Below are 20,006 nucleotides of genomic sequence, written 5' to 3'. Positions count from 1 at the left end.
CACCTTCAGGTTTGTGAGTTTACTTAGTAACCAATCAAATTACGTTCTAATAGTTTGATCTTACGACCGGAAGTTGTTGTAGTAGATGGATCGTCTGAAAATGTTCAACGGGAGGAATTGATGAATAAACAAGTAGTTTACAGACATATACCAGCAAGTACAATGTCTATTAAAGCGACTTATATCACAAAAGTGAGGATGAATAGTGAACTAATCGTAAAATGAGACTTGAAGCGAGAGGTGTCCGAAATCTAGTTAGGTACCTTGTGGTATTATTAAGGAGGAGGGGGGGACTCATGTATGAAACAAGTGCCTGTGCATCATAATCACGCATGTTGTTTTTCTCAAATATATATGGGAGTAGAGAATGAGATTTTCTAAGATTTAATACATGTTCACTATATGTCCCCCCTTTAGGCGTGAACCCCTGACCCAGGGGCCATGGATTTCCGAATTTTGATAGAGCCACTCTTGCTCATCAAATCCATGTACTTAGTTTGTCTGCTAGACGCCCAGTATCAGAGAAAAGTTTTAAACAATTCATACAAATTCAATATATGACCAATAGAGCACCACCCCAACATCACCTTTGACCCTGGAACCAAGAATTTCACAAGTTTGGTAGAGGCATCCTTGCTCATCATCACCATATACTCAGTTTGTCTGCTAGATGCTCGGGTGTAGTGAAGAAGTTTTCCTTAGTTTTTTTTATCCCAAATTCATTGTTCCCGGGGGGGGGGGGGGGTGGGATCATGCATTTCACAGTTTAAAACTCGGTTTCCCTACCGATGCTGCACATTAAATTTGGTCAAAATCGGTCAGGTAGTTTAAGAGAAAAGGTTGTTAATGTTCAAATGTTAACGCACGACGGACGACGTCGGACGACAACGGATAGTAATAGGTCACCTGAGTGCATCAGGTGACCTAAAACAAAACATCAAAACATTCCTGGTTGATATAGATATGACCTCTTGGTCTAATTGTGAGAGACGCTTACTGCACTATCGCTAGAGATAACTAGTGATACATCACAATGTCCGCGTATGGAGTATATTTGTACTTCAACCTAATGCACACATGTACTGTGGTATACTGTTATTACATTGTAAATATGTTAAACTACCTCTTTCATTTCTATAATGAAGAACAGTAAATCAGAAACTCGTGACGGCTATCTCCGGATTTTTATACCATTGTGTGCTGCGGATTTTTGTCTATTCTTTTCCATCGTGATATGTACATACACATTGAATGAATATGGCCATGCTACATTTTGGGATATCGAATTTCCAAACAAAACTGTGTCCAACAATACTGGTGTGTCTCTGTGTGATACAAACACGTCCTCACAAGAATACCAGGATGAACAGGTTGTCCAAAAGGCTGTGTCTAGATGGAACCTGTACATATCGATAGCTCTTGGAGTACCGCTGGTACTGTCCAGTTTACTCTTAACTTCACTGAGTGACTTTATGGGGCGAAGGCCATTTCTTTTCCTTGGAATGTTTGGTATTTGCATTAAGGAGCTTCTGATGACTCTAGCAATACTTTTCAAATGGGATGTGTATATCTTCATTCCATTCACATGCATAGATGGTTTATGCGGAGGATGGGTGGTTCAGCTTGCCATCGCTATGTCTGTTGTTTCGGACCTCACAAGTGCTGGAAAGACGAGATCTTTTCTGATTGCTGTATTCAGCTTTGTATTTGGCGTCGGATATTCACTTGGAACTTTTGTTTGTGGTTTTGTTGTCGTACTTCTAGGGTATGACTACTCCATGGCAACGGCTTGTGGAATGGCTGCTCTAGGTTTCATTATTACATGCTTCATTCCCGAGACACTATCAAAATCAGAAAGGAAGCAGCATAATTTTAGTTGCATGGGAAATATTAAAGACATTTTAAAGTTTTACACAGAAGAAGATCGCAATCATCTGGGTTCCATTCGATGGAAGTACATCACTTCGATATTTTCTTTCATGTTTGTAATGATGGGTAGGCTCGGTGCTTCAGCAATTGAAACGTTGTATCTTCTAGACTCACCATTTTGCTTCAATCCAGAGATAATCGGAATATTTGAGACCGCGAAATTGTGTGTTTCTGAGGTTGTAATTTTAGTGGGTATTAAAGTAATGCAACAGTGCCTCACAGATGAAACCATTGCCTTTCTTGGCACGATATCTGCTGTCGCTGGTTATATAGTGTTTGGAATAGCCTCGTCGACGATGTATTTGTATATAGGTAAGACTTTTATCGAAAGATTATTATGAATATGCTGTGAATATTAACCGTAGCAGGTCATATATGTTTTACAACTTTTGTGCATAATTATGACCTATATAGAATTATAGCATAAGACATCAGAATTTTTCAGTAGCGAATGTGCATTAGGTGCTAGTCTGTCAGAAACCTACATATATAATGTAACAGCCGTTCATGGCACACTGATTTTGTTTACGGATAACTCCTTTTACCTGATCAGGATATAGGGCTCACGGCGGGTGTGACCGGTCGATAGAGGATGCTTACTCCTCCTAGGCACCTGATGACACCTTTGGACCCATATTTACTAAAGTTCGTAGACGTAAACGTAGGATTTACGTCTGACTTAAGATTAGAGTTACGTACTCGTAAAACGGTATTCACAAAACCGTTCGTAGCCGCAAACGTAACTTACGAAATCTTAAATGTACGATTGGACTTACGCGTGCGCAGTGGCTATTTTCACTTCAAAGCGTAAAAAGTGTGAATTTGCTCATCTAGTTTGAATTCCCTCCGCTACCGCCGAAAAAGAACACGGAACCTTGTGAGAAAGCAACGAATTTCAACGTACACGTATGCCTGTCTACGGTATGTCGATCAACTGTTCCGTTATTCGTGTTGTTTACAAATTCAAATGGAAGGTTCATCAAATTTAACGCATTTGTGCATGGATCTGCGATGCTGTACTTGTTCAAAAAGAAGTCGGCATGGACTGACAAGTAAGTTAAGTTGTTTGTGTAGAAATTACCTTTGTTTTACCTGACTACTCGTCACTAGGCCCCTAGGTAATGTTAAATTGACTTCAAACGGAGTCAGTACATGACACACATTTGCTTGGACCACAGTCGCTTATCCATTTTGTTCTCCACCTATGTAGCTGCTATAGTGCTTCGATCTTAATTTGTAAGAAGTGATCACGTATACATTTGTGTTAGTTATTTACAATTTTATATGTGTCCACTATTTACACATTAAGACACAAGCTCATTTGTGTACATGGTAACTTCAAACTTTTGACAATACCATAATTGAAATTGAAAATTATTGATCCCATTTTTTTTTATTTCATGACTGGGACAAGAGGAAGGCAGTAGCATAGCTACATGTACACAAGTACGCACATGCTTTTACATTATTTTGCTAAAAGAAAAACAAGAATATTGGTGAAAAATGAATCTATAAAATAACAAAATTGATATATCGGCACTACATGTAATTCTAAAATGTGTGATTTGTACGTGCCCCTTCATAATTGGTCATAAAATATGAAAATTATTATCTGGGAGAATAGGTAGATAGGGCGAATGGACCCAATACCAGATGGGAACAGTTACAGTTTCTTTTAGCATCATTTCAATTATCGTTTGTGCACATTCATATGCAAAACTTTTAGAAAATATTGTGAAACAAAATCGCACTCAAATACAGTTGTACAACTGTGTGAAGTCAATGTTAATTTATTTAATTTAGAATAACATTGACTATATATTAATCGGAGATATTAGGTGTGATATACATGTACATGTAGCATGCACTAGATATCCAAGTTAGCTGACTTCTTTTATTTTTCAAAAAGTCATAAAGGTGGTCAAGAAATAAATTGCCAACAGACAGCAGCATTCCTTGATTTAGATGCATTTCTCTTCATGTCCTCTCCTGAAAGTTTTTCCATGATGTCTCAGGGTTAGGATTGGGATGCAAGATGTACAGTACATATATATGATGTAAGTATATCCACTGTTTGTACACATAATCATTTCTGTACTTACAAATTTGTAAAAAACCAAAATCAATTATGGTACATGTAATGATTTTCTTAATGCATTGATGATTGAAACCTTAGGCAAAGACATATAAGAACATAATGTATGCGTTTTTATGATCAAAGTATGTCTATTTTGTATGTTTTGTACCTATCTGTCTAGCATCTCTTCATCGTTTTGGCGAATATAAATTTAACCAATTCAAGGACATACACTATGTTTCTTTGAAATTTATTTTTTCATCGCCTCGATGTGAAGAATTCTTGCATGATTTCCAAAATAATTTTAAAGGGGCATTAGCTGTAATTTTGTCATCAAAATTTGAATTCAATGAAAATTGCTCTATATTATATATTTTAGTAATAACACAAGTATTCAATTATTTTAAACACTTTTTAATCTCAAAGCAGGCAAATGAATATGTAATTTTGGTGATTAAATAATTATTATCTTGCAAGCCAATAATTCTTCTTTATATATTTCTTTACACTAAAAGCGGTTATTAAATGTAGTTTTATTAGGTTTCTCTTTTTTGTTCTTTTACAAAAGAAATATTTTTATTAGTCAGTAATACATATTCTTTTGCCATTGAGAGATTTTGAGGGAGAAAACAATGGTTGCCATCACTTTCACAGCAAATATGCCCCTTTAAATCTATATTGTAGTAATACCATACTTTAAGTGTAAGCCTGAGTAGCTCAGTGGTTAGATCACATAACCATTTATGCAAAGGTCCCAGGTTCGATACTCAATTGTGCTAAAGATTTTTTCACGTTCTTTGTTACAGTAAAATCCCATATATATAGCTAACTGCAGTACATATCAGCTGATTTTACATTTTTACTTGCCACAACCAGGAACTATCAACATAGGTTAACTCTAGACTAAATCAAACTTGAGAATTTTGTAGAAACAAAATAGAATGCAAATGAATTGTACCTAAAATGTCACAAAAATTATTCTTATTTAGAAACGTGTATGTCTTTAATTGAAACTTACCATTCTTGGTTAAAGGGACTGATTCACGATTTTTCCCATAATTTTGTTTTTCACTTTTAATGATCAAAATCTACTGACTAATGTGTTTAAAAGAGTTCACCTAAAATTAAGGTTATACATTGTCACAGAAGCTCATTTTAGAGAGTTTATTATTTGTTTGTAAACAAAGATGGCGGTATGTTATTGTTTACGAAATTTTCAAAAGAAATGGATATTGGTCTAAGTTTACTATATCTTTCACATTTCAAGCATTTTGGGAGTAAATGTGTCATCTAAAAGTTCAAATTTGTGACTATGCAAAATTAAGATGCTTTATATTACAAAATCAATATTTCACTTGTTTGTTTGTACATATATACATAAAAGAACTCGAGTCTTTGTTTACATAACACAAATTTAAGGCTAAAATATTGCTTTTATTCTTGCATTCAGATTGTCAAAAGTTTGGCTGTCAATATCAAATGAGTTATTTTTTAATGTTTACCATCAAAAATGAAAAATATTTTTATCAAAAATCGTGAACCAGTCCCTTTAAAGAGTATTTATTTATGTTTTGGAAAAAAGCCAAGTTCATTACAAAGGCAATGGGTAATGAAGTAATACTATAGTTGACATTGGGGTCATTTGAAATCTTTTTCTTAATATGGGCTCTTGGGTTAAAAATTATTAAAGTTAGAAATTGTAGGTGATACATGCTGATATCTTCCCAGATATGATGTAGATAAATATACAATAAAATCAGTATTATCACAATTTCACAGTTTATTTAATTAACAATTATGTTGCATGTATTTTGCAAGCCTTATGAAATTTGATTGCAGTCTAATGACAGTTGTTTAAATCAATGTAATACTATTATTGTTTAGGTCTATGGGTACAATGTGTAATGGCCTGAAAAATCTTTTGTGAAACCGAGAAATGCTCATCTTTCATTGCCATGATTGTGTGAAAGGACAAGCAGAGGAATGATTCAAAAATATATGGCAGGACTGAGAATCCAACCCAGGACCCGTAGGCTGGTACTCTACCCAATGACCAATCCATGCTGGTGGTCCATCTGCTACATTGATGTCATCTTATATATCTATTTATGTATTTATTATACCCCCCGCAACAAGTTGTGGGGGGAGGGGTATACTGGAATCGGGGTGTCCGTCTGTCTGTCTGTCCGTCCGTCTGTATACGCAATGGTTTCCGGGCTCTAAAGCATTATCCTTTCCACCTACCATCACCATATCATATATATGGACTACCCATGGGATGAAGATGTTCCCTATCGATTTTGGGGTCAAAAGGTCAAAGGTCACGCGCACTGGACATCGAAGTAGCAATATGGTTCGGTTTGTCATGCCATTTGTTTTTTACACTCAGAAAAGAGGTAGTTTATACCTATTACCAACACCCTTTGGGAGATTGGGGTAAGCGGGGGGGGGGGGGTATTCTTAGTGAGCATTGCTCACAGTACCTCTTGTTTATTTCATATGGACATTAGACAGTAAAATTTTAAAAAAAATGTTTGATATTCACCAAAATAAAATTTGTTACAATACATGTTTAAGAAATTAAGTGCATGCATTGTTATGCATACAATTATGTACATGTAATTATATTAAATTTTGTTAATAGATAAATTTTAGATGAATTTTCATGTTGTTATTGATATTGACATGTATTACTTCCATTTTTAGAATGATTTTAATATCTTGATATTAAAATGATGACAATATAAATAAATCTTAAATAGTTGTTAACAAAGTTGCCTGGTGGGTTAAAATTTGTAAAGAGGAGCATTAGTACATGTGTCGGATTAATGTGAGAAGCCCCCAGAATGAATTTTTATGAATGAAATTTTTGTAAAATGGGGGGGAGGGCTACATGCTGAAGGCATTATCCTTGGAGTTTAAAAATATAAGCTGCAAAGACTTTTGCCTAGCTGGTCTCATATAAAGGTGAACTACATACAAATCGTGAATGGTAGAAAGATTCATAGATGCATTATCAATGAGGTTTGACTCATGTAGGATTATAGTTTATAGGAAATGGCACTCTGAAAGATTGAAAGTCTACACGTGACTACACTAGTAGGCATCACAATTGCTCTCTGAAACAAATTACGCAAAATTGTATTCTTAGAATGAAATGCATATCTTTAAAGAAATATTTATTTAGAGGCTCATTTCCCTGTTGTGTAAGTTACAATGTAACAAATAGTTATTTGGACTACCAGTATTTGCTTATGACCTATCAAGTAGAAATAGTTTTTCTATACCTGTCGATCACCATGTATTCTTGTACACAAAGCGACTCTCTTCTTTTCAAATTTAAAACATTGCATGTTTCATTGCATATATGTACATTAATTCCACCTGTTTGGAAAATTAATAAAAAATATATTTCCCTGAAAGATGCTAGATCTACCTTATATAATAAGATAAATGGCAAATATTCTTTTTAAAAAAAATCCTGCATGACTAGGATAAAAAGCTTCCCATTTATTTCTAAAGGCAAGGTTAGATCCGCCACAAGATAAATTAGATCGGGCTCAAAATTTTGTGAATTGGCACACGATTGCAGTTGATCTCAAAGAAAACGATGATCTGGATAAATACAACTAATTTGTGTATCACTAATCAGCTTATATGCATCTAGACGGTTTGTAAGGTCTTTATGGAAGAAATTTTCGATAAAAATGACAAGTCGCCATTTGCTTTGTTTATTCTTAAAGTTAAGATCAGCTTACGTGTACTAGTATAGCACACGTACATTTGTAGAGTTACGTTTATTTCTGACGTAAATCTACGTCTACGACTGTTAGTGAATACCGTCCCACACGTAAACGTAAGCTACATCTAGATTTACTCTACGTTTACGAACTTTAGTAAATATGGGTCCTGGTGTGTCCAGGGGTCCATGTTTGTGCAGCTATCTATTTTGTATTGCTTATAGGAGTTATGAGATTGATCACTGTCCGTTATCTTCACCTTTCATCAGTCCCTAAATAACTTTAGACTATAGGTGAGGGATATGGCGTTTTTTAATGACATAAGGTTGGGGACGGGGTTTTGTCTGTTTCTAACAGCTTTACGTATAGATAAACTCTTGGAATATATATAGAAGTTTGTCTCAAGTGATTATATTTTGTAAACAAAAAACCTTGAAAGGATCAATTCAGGGTGACAAAAGAAAAGACCTATAGGGGAAAACAATTTTCTGGAAAAGTCACATTGTTATATCATGTTTCTTTATGTTCAAATTTGAGAAACGAGGAGAGGTTCCCTTTTTTGCTTGAAGCAGGCAAACCCAACACCAACTGATTGAAACTTACCATTTATTATGTCATTGTGGTGTTTTTCATTTCAAAGTCACTGGGATATATCGAATCGACACATTAGTTAATAGATAACGTGCCACCGATAGATCTAAATGTCGGGTTGAAGGCCACAGCTAGAGAGTTTTTTCTTCTCATGGAGAAGCTTATGAATAAATTCTGCCTCATAGAATATAAGATCAAGTGAAATAACAAAGGAGCACAACTCCTTCCCATGGGAATTCCAACACACTGTTGGAATATCTGATCACCAAAGACTACGAAGATATTGTCAATGAGGAACTCCACCATCTTTTTGATATCACCCACAGAGTTCTTGTGCGTAGAATCAGAGTGGTGTTTCACAAAGTAATTTTTTGAATGACTGATCACTAGATATGAATATTTCCTTTTTGTTGCAGAAGCTACATTTTATGATGTCATAATGTCTAGTCTTTCATGTATTTTGTAGAATAATCGTGTAAAGTGTTGAAAAGTCATACGTATTTATGTTGTTGATTTGAGAAGTTTTGCAATTTCAAATTTACTAAAAGTTCTGTAATTGTTTTAAGAATCCACATTTGACTTGCATCATTTCTGGCATACATGTATATTGTGACACAATAAGTTTGAAGCTTCTCCTTCACAGCTGTTAATATTTTCATGAGGAGCAAAGATAGAGGGTTGGTAGAGCATTTACTGAATCCAGCGATGTATCTCTGTAAGGGTTTTTGTGAAGTTTAGGAAACCAGTATAGGTACGATAATACATATTCATCCGCCCCATTGACTGGGATATTTTTTAAAATGTCTTTAAAACGGAAGCATGGTTTTTATGAATTCCATCTTTGGAAAGGGCAGTTGGAATATAAGTACCATTACCAAATATGCAATTTATGCCAAGTTCGTTTAAAGGAGAATTGCAATAAATTCTAGTTTACTACTACAATAGTGTAGTATACTATAGTATGTCTCAGCACATACTGAACACGTGTGTCAAAGATAGATTGATACTATTTAACGTCCCTCTCGAGAATCTTTAACTAACTAGAAGAGGTCACCATTGCCGGTGAAGGGCTGCAAAATTTAGGCCTATGCTCGGCGTTTATGGCCATTGAACAGGAAGGGATCTTTATCGTGTCACCTGCTGTGACATGGGACCACGGTTTTTGTGATCTCATGCGAAGGACCACCCCATTTGGTTGCCTCGTATGACAAGCAAGAGGTACTGAAGACCTCTTCTAATCTGAATCCCCATGGAACAGTGTACCATAGAAACTAAACGATTACTTATTACAGTAGAGTAGTTATAATACAAATGTAAATGATCATTGTTTTTCACAGGGGCTGCTGTTGGTGTTTTTGGGATGAGTGTCATACCTATGATTAGAGCAACTATGTCAAAGATCACCTCTCCTCAAAATCAAGGTATGAAAAATGTCGTATATGAAAAAATGAAGATAAAGAAATCTGGTGAATCTCGTCAATGCTATAAAGGACACAAATTTAAAGGACACATCTCGTGTTTTCAAAGTATACAGAATTATATGCATTTTGTCTTCCTTATGCTTATAGAAATTAATTGTAATCGTTCGTTCGCTGAAGTATTGCGATAATTAGCCACAATACGGACTTAAATCTAAGCCCCGATTGCAAAAAGCCTAGTTAATTAGATAAGTAGTCACGTGGTACAGTGACGTCATATGCGACCTTCGTCGATCAACTTGTAAAAGTAGTGTTAGATATTTGTAAAAACTCGGGTTTTAAAAGTCTTATTTATTTACCAGGGATAACGTTTATTTCAATGTTGATAAATTTCCCGAGTCTTATATCTTTTAGCCACCAGTGCATACAAATAGCGACACAAATGTAGCGAGGACTGCGAGTATGAAATCTGCATTTGCGAGTAAATAATGTGTAAACATGGATTCGCCTTCTAAACATTATTTGGTAATGCCATTTCTTTAAACAACTGTAATTAGCGTTGTTGGTTTTCTAAAATAAACAGTGCAATTATTATTAAATTTGTTTTTGGATAAGTTAGAAAGGCCTAAATTATGATACGATTACGTATCATTGACAACTAAGTCTACTGTCATCTCGGGGGAAAAATGATCAAATTTATAATGAAAATCACAATACTTTTATTGTATTCAAGCAATTTTATTCATCATTATTTTTTTTAATCTACACGTTGTTACTTAGGAAGTGGGGGCGCGGCGTGCTGTTGTTGTTACGTATGCGTTCCTTTAAAAAAAAAAGCATTATAATTCAATACAAAGTTGGGAAATATCATATTTCATTATTTATAATTGAAAGTTCAATTATCTTTTATCTTTAAATTTCTTTTTTTAAAACTACCAGTTGGTAGAATTGCGAGCACAAGTTCTGCTTATATGTTGTTACAAGGTGAAGGTCAGTTGGTGCGAGTGTGTATTGAATTTGAGAGCAGAACGGAAAGCATATGCCGTAGGCCTATATGTAACAGTGCGTAGCTTCGGTAGAACCATTTTCTCGCAGTTTATCTTCGCCTTTGTCCAAGTGCTTGTTTGAAAAAGTACAGGGACAAATTCTACTCATTTTTTTTTTATGGCAAAGTCCTTGTGCCGACAAAAAATAATCACGTCTTGTCCCTCCTACCTTCCTTCGAAAATTGAAATAAACACAGTTCAAATTCTCTCTACTGACAGCAAGTACACCCTTAAACGACACAAAACACCCTAGTGCAGTGTTATTTACAAGCTGTTAATGTGATAATTGTTTGTTTTTTTTTGTTAATTGAATCTAATCTGTTTATGAAATGGCTACCAACTGTTTTCAAACCTTCTCGCTCGAGGTCGCATATGACGTCACAGATAATGGCGCGTAAAATACATGTATCGAAGAAAATATGCATATCGCAAGATTTGAATTTCATCGCTTTCAAACTCGAAAACTACGCAAACTGTTCCATTTGAAACACATATAAAGTAGTTTTAGGCATGAAGTGAATTGATTTTGCTGAATTTTTTTTTTAAAAAGTTTCGAAACATGCGATATGTCCTTTAAGAGAACGGCAAATACGGACACTTGGAAACTCCAGAGGGGGGATCATGTACCTAAAAGGAGTAAACAATCTTTGTTGACTAGTCACATCCACTGTGAGACCGACATCTCGTTCAGATAAACGGAGTAATCCATGGTCACAATCTCGATTGCCTAGCAATTGATATAAAAGCGTCAGACAGCATGCAAGCTAATGACAGGTTCTATTTGCAAATTAAATCGTTTTGATATTATCTATATATTCTATTTATCCATCGTTTTGTTTATTTTTCGATCTAGGTGCTATGTTTGGCAGTCTAGCAATTGTGGAGAACATTTGTAATCTGTCAGGTTCCGTCCTTGGCAGCGCCATCTACTCGGAAACCGTGTCGTTCTACAAAGGTACAGCGTACCTCGTGTTTGCTGGCTTTATGTCCTTCGCTTTGATACTGTTGCTGTAAGTATGAAGACAGTGAGAGAAAATGTATCTGAATTGATAAGAAGTCGACTTAGAGGTACTTCGTCCTCAATGAAAGGTAAAGATATCAAACAGTGATCAATCTCATAACTCCTATAAGGGACATAAAATCGACAGCAAACAGGAACTCCTGAATATACCAGAGATGGGATCAGGAGCCTAGCATGAGTAAGCATCCCCTGTCGAACGGTTACACCGCCGTGAACCCTATATCTTGATCAGGTAAACGGAATTATCCGTAGTCAAAATCAGTTTGCCGAAAACGGCCTAACATTCGGTATGTACTTGATTTAACGGAAGCTGCGTTCCGCCAAAGTCGCTAAATAGAATACACAGCCAAATGTAATACATTTACAGTAAGTTGATGTTACAAGGGTTTCAAATGTGTCGCTTACAGACAACATTTCAAAAATTCTATGGTCGTTATAAACCTCTAGTTTGCCAATACAACCTATCATTGGGTCTAATGATGTCGGATGTGTTTCATACCGATTGTTAGACATACTACATTTGGGTAATTTTAACTACGGTTACTCCGTTTACCTCATCAAGATATAAGGCTCACGACGGCTTACTCCTACCAGACACCTGATCCCACCTCTGGTATACCCAGGGGTCCGTGATTGTCCATTTTTCTATTTTGTAATGCTTTAAGGGGGTATGAGATTGATCACTGCTCTTTATCTTCATCTTCCACGTACTGAAAACAATCATATGGATATATTTCTTACAAATTTAAGGTTATCGTGAAATAGGAATGATGGAATCTCATGACAAAGTTTATTAGTAATATAATTTTGTGAAACTTGTCCCTGGTATCATCCCTTACCTGATCAATTAATGACTATGTTACTAACATTACTATACATCATTTTTCTTAAAAAGAAAGAGAGAGAACTGTTACACTTGATTTACCAATATGTTCAAAACTGAGACATTTTACGAGGAATTCATGACACTATGTAATAACGCGGGTTTTTTCCTCAAAAAAGGTCATTGCTAAATTCGATATGGTTGAGCAATGTATATATATATATATATATATGATACATATCCTCTCAGTACCCCTTGCTTGTCATAACTTTCATTCATATGTCATCGTCAACTTCCCATATTTATGTAGCAATATTCCATTATCACCTGCATATTGTGTTTATATCTCTTAACTAATTCGATACGCAAGAGCTTGTTTTGCGTATGGTCAGTTTTTAAATCGAGGCAAACTACTGACAAACAAGTTGATGGTACAGGGGTTTCAACAGTCTTGATTAAAGTCAGCATTTCGCAAATTCTATAGTCGTTATAACGATCTAGTTTGCCAATACAACCTATCATCGGGTCAAATGCTGTCCGACGTGTTTCATACCGATTGTTAGACCGTTCTTGGCACACTGATTTTGACTACGGAGAACTCCGTTTACGTCATCAGGATACAGGGCTCACGGCGGGTGTGACCGGTCGACAGGGGATGCTTACTCCTCCTAGGCACCTGATCCCACTTCTGGTGTATCCAGGGGTCTGTGTTTGCGAAACCGTCGATTTTATGTTCCTTATATGAGTTATGAGATTGATCACTGTTCCATTTATAAGAGGTGAATAAATGGGGCATTCCTTCGGATGAAACCGCAAAAACTGATTCCCCGTGTCACATGTGTGTGTGGGACGATAAAGATCCCTGTCTGCTCAAAGGACATAAGCTTCGCGCATAGGCCTAAATTATGCAGCCCTTCAGCAGCAATGGTGATGCCTCCATATGGGTGAAAAATTATCGAATGCGACGTTAAGCAATATAAATTTAAAAATCAACCAATCATATCTTAAAATCGTTCACCATTTAGTGATTCGTCACGAGTGTGAAATTTGATATATGTGATTATTACAGGTTTTTGTTGAAAGATTCCATACACAAGAAGCGCCTAAAGGATTACAGTCCCATATCATAACGGATTGACTTGAAGCAGCGTCTTAAGGAATACAGTCCGATATCATAACGAATTTGCTTGAAGCAGCGTCTTAAAGAATACAGTCCCATATCACAACGAGTTGACCCGATTCATTATCTAATATTTACATTTGCCAATATATTTCCTTATATTACAATACTAATGAAATTGACAGTTAATTTTGTATAACTTAAAGTTGGTCAATTGATCAGTCATTTTGTGCGTATAAATACAATTGCCGCTTCAAAGGCAGGTACTTTCACCTGGTGTCTTGCTTATAAATGCAATGCAGTGGGGGATTTAGAGGTCCCTTCCCCCTGCCACAAATTTAAAAAATAGAACTAGTGCGAGTTAAAGTTCAGATTAGCACCCAAAATGGCTGAGTACATTAGATAATACTTTACTTTCATACCCCCTCTTTTCGGAAATCCTGGATCCGCCAATGCGATATCATTACAGAAACAAAATCTTTTTTAAAAAACGCATCAGAATATGTATACAGTGTTTATTTTGTAAACAGACAAGAATTTCATCAATTAAAAATATAACAGAAACATCAAACAAACCATTCAGTTGTTTTTTGTTTGAATTTTAAAAAAAACCAACTCCGCATCCGCAACTACTAGGACTATGTCTAAAACTGTAACTTCTGCAGCATGGTGATTTCATATTTTCGGGACATTTCTCTTCTTCAGATTGGGGAATGAGTGATTACATGGAAACATTATACATTGAACAACCCACAGTAAAATTGATATCTAACGCTAAAAGTATGCTTCTTGTACCCCCTATATTTGGACATGGGGAACTTAAATTGTAAATTGCAGGGTACTCCAGAACCCCTGGAGCCTTAGGAACGGGGCAAAAATGTCAAACATTCACTAATTCTAATTTAATTCAGTTCTTTCCAAATTTAATATGAAGTATATTGATACTAAATTGAGATATGGATATTTAGAAGGAGCAAATAGTCCTTTACAAAAATATAAATTTCATCATATATTAGGGGTAAGGGTTTTGGTTCCAGGGTGGGACCAAAAATATTAGAGTGATTATTGTCTGTATAAATTCAAATTATCTTATATAGTATAAAACCTAAATGCACATATAGGCAAAAGCAGAAAAGGGTGTACTTAAATTATGCATTTCGCAACCCTAGGGTTTTGACTCTAGGACAAGTCCAAATTAGTCTTATTGTGTTAATGTTACATACTTAATGTAAAGTCTTTCATCGGTATAAACACTTTCGGGGTTAGTCAAGTTTTAAGAGCACATCTTGTTTTTATATTGTTGATGAATAATATAATTTGGCTTAGGTACATGTATGCAGAACAAGCATGTTTTCAGAGTTCATATGTCTTAGGGCTAGTAATAATACTTTTATCTGATACTAATGTGACCGATAAGGTAAGTGGACCTCTTGTTTAACAACATCTGGAATGCTTTATATCATATATCCCAGTTCTGTCGCCGAATTGAATGGTTATTACACGTACATACTAAATATAGAGCCTAACAATTCGAATTTTAATATTGGTTCCATGAAAAGTATATTTCTTAAGAGTACAGATACTTTGTGTACTTACTTGTGTATAGGATTTCCTAACATCAGTAAATCTTCATTTACTAAAATCTGAAGGGAAAAATAAAGTGTAGAACAAGTTACAAGTAATTTATCCAATCAATATAATGTACAAGTATATTTATTCAGGAAACAGATCCTTCCTTTCAGATCATGACCATCCATCTCCTCCATACGCTTAGTACGATGCATGTATAGTAGGAAGGTAAAACAAGTCAAACTTAATGTAACTCTCTAATTCATACAAGAGTGCACTTTGCCCCTTCCCCTCCATTTTGGCTAATCACATTTTTAACCACACACTACACATGTAAAACGTTTATTCCCTATTGCAAAACGTTCATTCCCTATTGAGGCCCCAAGTTGTAGGGGATCTATGTTTCATTTATGAATATTTACAGAAATATCTTTTAAAAAATTCATCTCAACCACACCAAGGCCATGGTTAAATTTGAACAAAGTTGAATCTGCACTACCTGGGGATGCTTGCATATTGATATTCATGACCCTGTGGTTCTTGAGAAGATTTTTGCAATATATATCCGCAAGTAAAACTTTGATCCCCTATTGTGGCTCCAACAAACTCCAGGGACAACAATTTTGAAGAACATTTAATATGCACTTAACTTTTAATAACATTTCAACTTTTCTTGCCCAGTGGTTCTTGATAAGATTTTTTAAATGACACCGCCCTGATTTTGCATTTTCTTGATTATCTTCCCTTTCAGGGAAGCATAGTCCTCCATTTCATTAAACCTAAATGCCCGTTATCCAAGAATAGAATTGGCCCAGTGGTTCTGGAGAAGATGAAAATGTGAATAGTTGACAGTCATACATGCATATTACAACTGATGGACGGACAGATAGATGACAGACAAAAGGTGATCAGAAAAGCTTACTTGAGCCACTATATCATGTCTTCTTAAAGGACACAACGCATGTTTCTAAACTTTTTCATTTTTTCAGCAAAATTAACTCTTTTTATGCCTAAAACTACTTTAAATGTGTTTTAAATGAAATATTCTGCGTAGTTTTTGAGTTTGAAAGCGATGAAATTCAAATCTTGCGATATGCATATTTTCTTTCGCTAGTTTACGCGCCATTTTGTGTGACGTCATATGCGCCCTCGGGTTTGAAAACATCTATTAGCCATTTCATAAACAGATTAGATTTAATCGACAAAAAACCAATTGTCACGTTAACGGCTTGTAAATAATAATGCATTAAGATGTTTTGTGCCGTGCTCGGGTGTACTAGTTGTCGGTAGAAAGGATTTAGACTGAGTATTTTTCAATTTTTCGAAGGAAGGTACGAGAAAAAAGACGTGGATAATTTTTTTGTTGAAGCAAGAACTTTACCTTAAAAAACACACCCAGTCACCTTTTCAAACATCGCTTGGACAGGGACCCTGATAAACTGCGAGAAAATGGATATATCGAAGCTATAAGCACTGGTAGGCCTATAGCATACATTCTGTTTTGCTCTTCAAATTCAATACACACTCGGATCAACTGACCTTCACCTTGTAACAACATATATCGACGATACAATGTAACTTCTACCAACTGGTAGATTTACAACAACAAAAAATAAAGATACAAAATAATTGAACTTTAAATTATACAAATAATAGAATATTGTATTTCCTAACTTTAAATTGAATTATAAAATTATTTCTTTATTGAACTCGTAGCATCTTGAGTGCGTCAGTAGGCTATAACGCCGTGCTCCCACTTCGTACTTCCTAAAGACGTGCAGATCACAATTCAAAAATAGTAATAAGATTGCTTTATCAAAATAAAATAATGTGATTACCACTTTAAATTTGAATATTTTTATTGATTTGTGTGTGTGTTGTCTTTTTCTTTCTTTCCGAAATGCACGCGTGACAATAGCTTGGCATAGGGCCTAGTTGTCAACAATTTAACGTATCATAATTTGTCTAATCCAAAAATAAATAATGATTGCACTGTTTATTTTAGAAAAACAGCGCCAATTACAGATGTATAAAGGAATAACATCCCCAAACAGTTTGTAGACAGCGGCCCATATAAACATTATTTACTCACAATTTTGCCGATTTCATACACGCTTTACTCGCTATATTTGGGTATTTACATCGTTATATGTGTGCACTGGTGGCGAACACATATAAAACTCGGACAATTTATCAACATCGATTTAAATGTTGCCCATGGTAAATTAATTAGGCCCCTAAAAGTTGAGTTTTTAATAATATCTCGCAGTACTTTCACAATCCGAAGGGCGCATCTGACGTCAGTGTACCACGTGACTACCTACCTAATTAACTTGACTTTTTGAAATCGGGGCTTAGATTTAAGTCTGTATTGTGGTTAAATATCGCAAAATTTCGGCGAACGAACTATTAGAATTAATTACTATAAGCATAAAGAAGACAAAATGCATGTAATATTGTATACTTTGAAAACATGAAATGTGTCCTATAAGTTTAAAAACTCTTATGTATCACTATTTAAGTTTTTGTAATGCTGTACATGTCCCCCTAAATCAATGAATGGTCATTTCCTTCCAAGCAGGAATGCGGTGTTGCAATGCTTCCATTCTCTGTTCCAGGATCCGCCCACACCCTTAGAGGACACCCTTAATAATTATGACAAAATCGCAATGGTTATATTTTTACTGTAAACTTTTATAAGTGAAATTTGAACATCAAAAACAAATTCTGTTTTATTGTTATGCACGTGTAACGGGACTGTTTAGGGTTATACCGTACACTTTATATCCAGGTCCAAAAAGATAAGAAGTTCTCGGTGTTTATGAATAATTATATTTTGTTGTTATTGAACATGTAGAATTTAGCCACATTCCCCAAAGTACGTGTGTTTTCTATTCTACGTATATTAAAATACCTCTCGACAGCCAAGCGCTATAATCCTGGCACTGGCATGCGAATCCCAGAAGCCGACCGGGCCTAAGCAAAAGGGAAGTAACTCTGAGTGATAGTGACTGTAAGTGAAATATAAAGATACAAAGACATAAATATACCAAAATACAATTACCATCACACTTACGTTTTCATTTCGATTTAGTTGGAGGAGGGTGGGATAAGAAAGAGAATACAAATATATTTTCGAGACGGGGGTAAATGTCAGGGCGGGCAGGGGGAGAATCTAGAAATAGTTTTATTCCATCAATTTAAGGCCTTATGAAATACCCAGCATTGTGGATGATTTGTTATATGGAGCTGATAAAAAGATAGATTAATCTACATTTTTACTTTATAATGATCTTGTACTTACTGTTACACAGCATTTCGTCCTTGCAATGTCATAGAGTTAACAAAAGGAAGCAAAAATAAAAAAAGTATAATGAGCGTCTTTTAATCATGTCTCTCCTTCCCAGAAGGAGGATATATTGATTTTGTGTGAATTCTTCTTCTTCCGTTTCTCATACAAAGTTTGTCCTGGCCATATTTTTTTTGTCTTTTGACATAGGCCTTTGACATTTGGTTAATCTCGGTTGAGATTCGGCTCGGTTGATTATTTGGACTGACACCTTCACCGAATTTCGAAACAGTTCTTCATAATTCATGTCTGGAAATTTACCTTCAGCTTTCGATGTACGAATAGGTATGTGGAGATACTATGTATGAGTAATTTGTTAGAACAGACCATTTTAACTCCTCAATTTCAGGAGATAAAATATTGTGCCATATGGAAGTCTTCATTCGAACGGAAGATTTAGTGACTGTTTTTATTTTGGGATGTTCATACCTACACGGTAAGCATTGCAAAATGAATAGTGATAGAGAGTTAGTTTACCAGTCATTTGAATTATTTGAAGCAAAAAAATAGTGTTACCTAAGTGCACATTAATTACTAGAACCGGTCGAAGCTGAAAGTAAATTTCTAGACATGAATTCCGAAGGACTGCTCCGAGATTCGGTGAAGGCGTCAGTCCAAATATTCAGCCGAGCCAAATCTCAACCGAGATTAATATTTGGTATGTGGACAATGTGTCGTGTAACATTTTTGATTACCTTTGACCTCGACCTTTTATGTAAAGGTCAAATGATAGAACTTTTGGGGCATTTTTGTTGTCCGGACCATAACCTTTTTGTCTTTTGGCATACTAGTAGGCCTCTGATATGTTGGTAAGTTTAATTTACTATCAGATGTTCACAAAACTGTCCTTTGGTTGAAGCACATATACATAGAAGTGACTGTTATGTACCGTGAATCTTATTTTCCACTTTATTGATGATCCCTAAAAGGTGAGACATCAGTTTTAGTGTGCTAAAACAATTCTTCCTAGTTACGTTTAGTTGGTTTTTTAAAAAGCATATTTGAACTAGCGTTAACCATGCTCTTCATTTTGACAAAGTAATGTCGTTACAAAAAGTATTGATAACAATGTGCAATGTACTGTGAGTGTGTAATGTTAAGGTATCGACGATATCATTAAACTCTAGTATCGGCCACTAAAAGATTCACATAACTTTTTCTATAGATGAGATTGACAATTTGAATAAAGCAAAACTAAGTCACGTGGTTTTCCTCTTAACGGACGCTTGCATAGTCACGAATGAAATAACCTCACTCATCTGGAGTTGGAGATTATTATTGTGAATCAGATTCAGACAAATTTTTCCTTTTTCAAGCGGCCGA

At 35.3% G+C, this 20,006-nt stretch overlaps 1 protein-coding gene across 1 annotated transcript; it reads left to right on the top strand.

The window, feature by feature from the left end:
* Positions 1-1,096: 1,096 nt before the first annotated feature.
* On the top strand, positions 1,097-14,336 carry LOC125651459 (solute carrier family 46 member 3-like). The gene is made up of 4 exons (XM_048880057.2): positions 1,097-2,241; positions 9,675-9,758; positions 11,655-11,811; positions 13,715-14,336. Exons 1-4 carry the CDS (start codon positions 1,140-1,142, stop codon positions 13,773-13,775), a joined length of 1,404 nt encoding a protein of 467 aa, XP_048736014.2. The 5' UTR covers positions 1,097-1,139; the 3' UTR covers positions 13,776-14,336.
* Positions 14,337-20,006: the final 5,670 nt, after the last annotated feature.

This window comes from Ostrea edulis, chromosome 5 (genome assembly GCF_947568905.1).
Source record: "Ostrea edulis chromosome 5, xbOstEdul1.1, whole genome shotgun sequence".
Classification (NCBI taxonomy): domain Eukaryota; kingdom Metazoa; phylum Mollusca; class Bivalvia; order Ostreida; family Ostreidae; genus Ostrea; species Ostrea edulis.
Note: the sequence above shows the minus strand (reverse complement) of the source record. Positions and strands in the feature narration are given on the sequence as shown.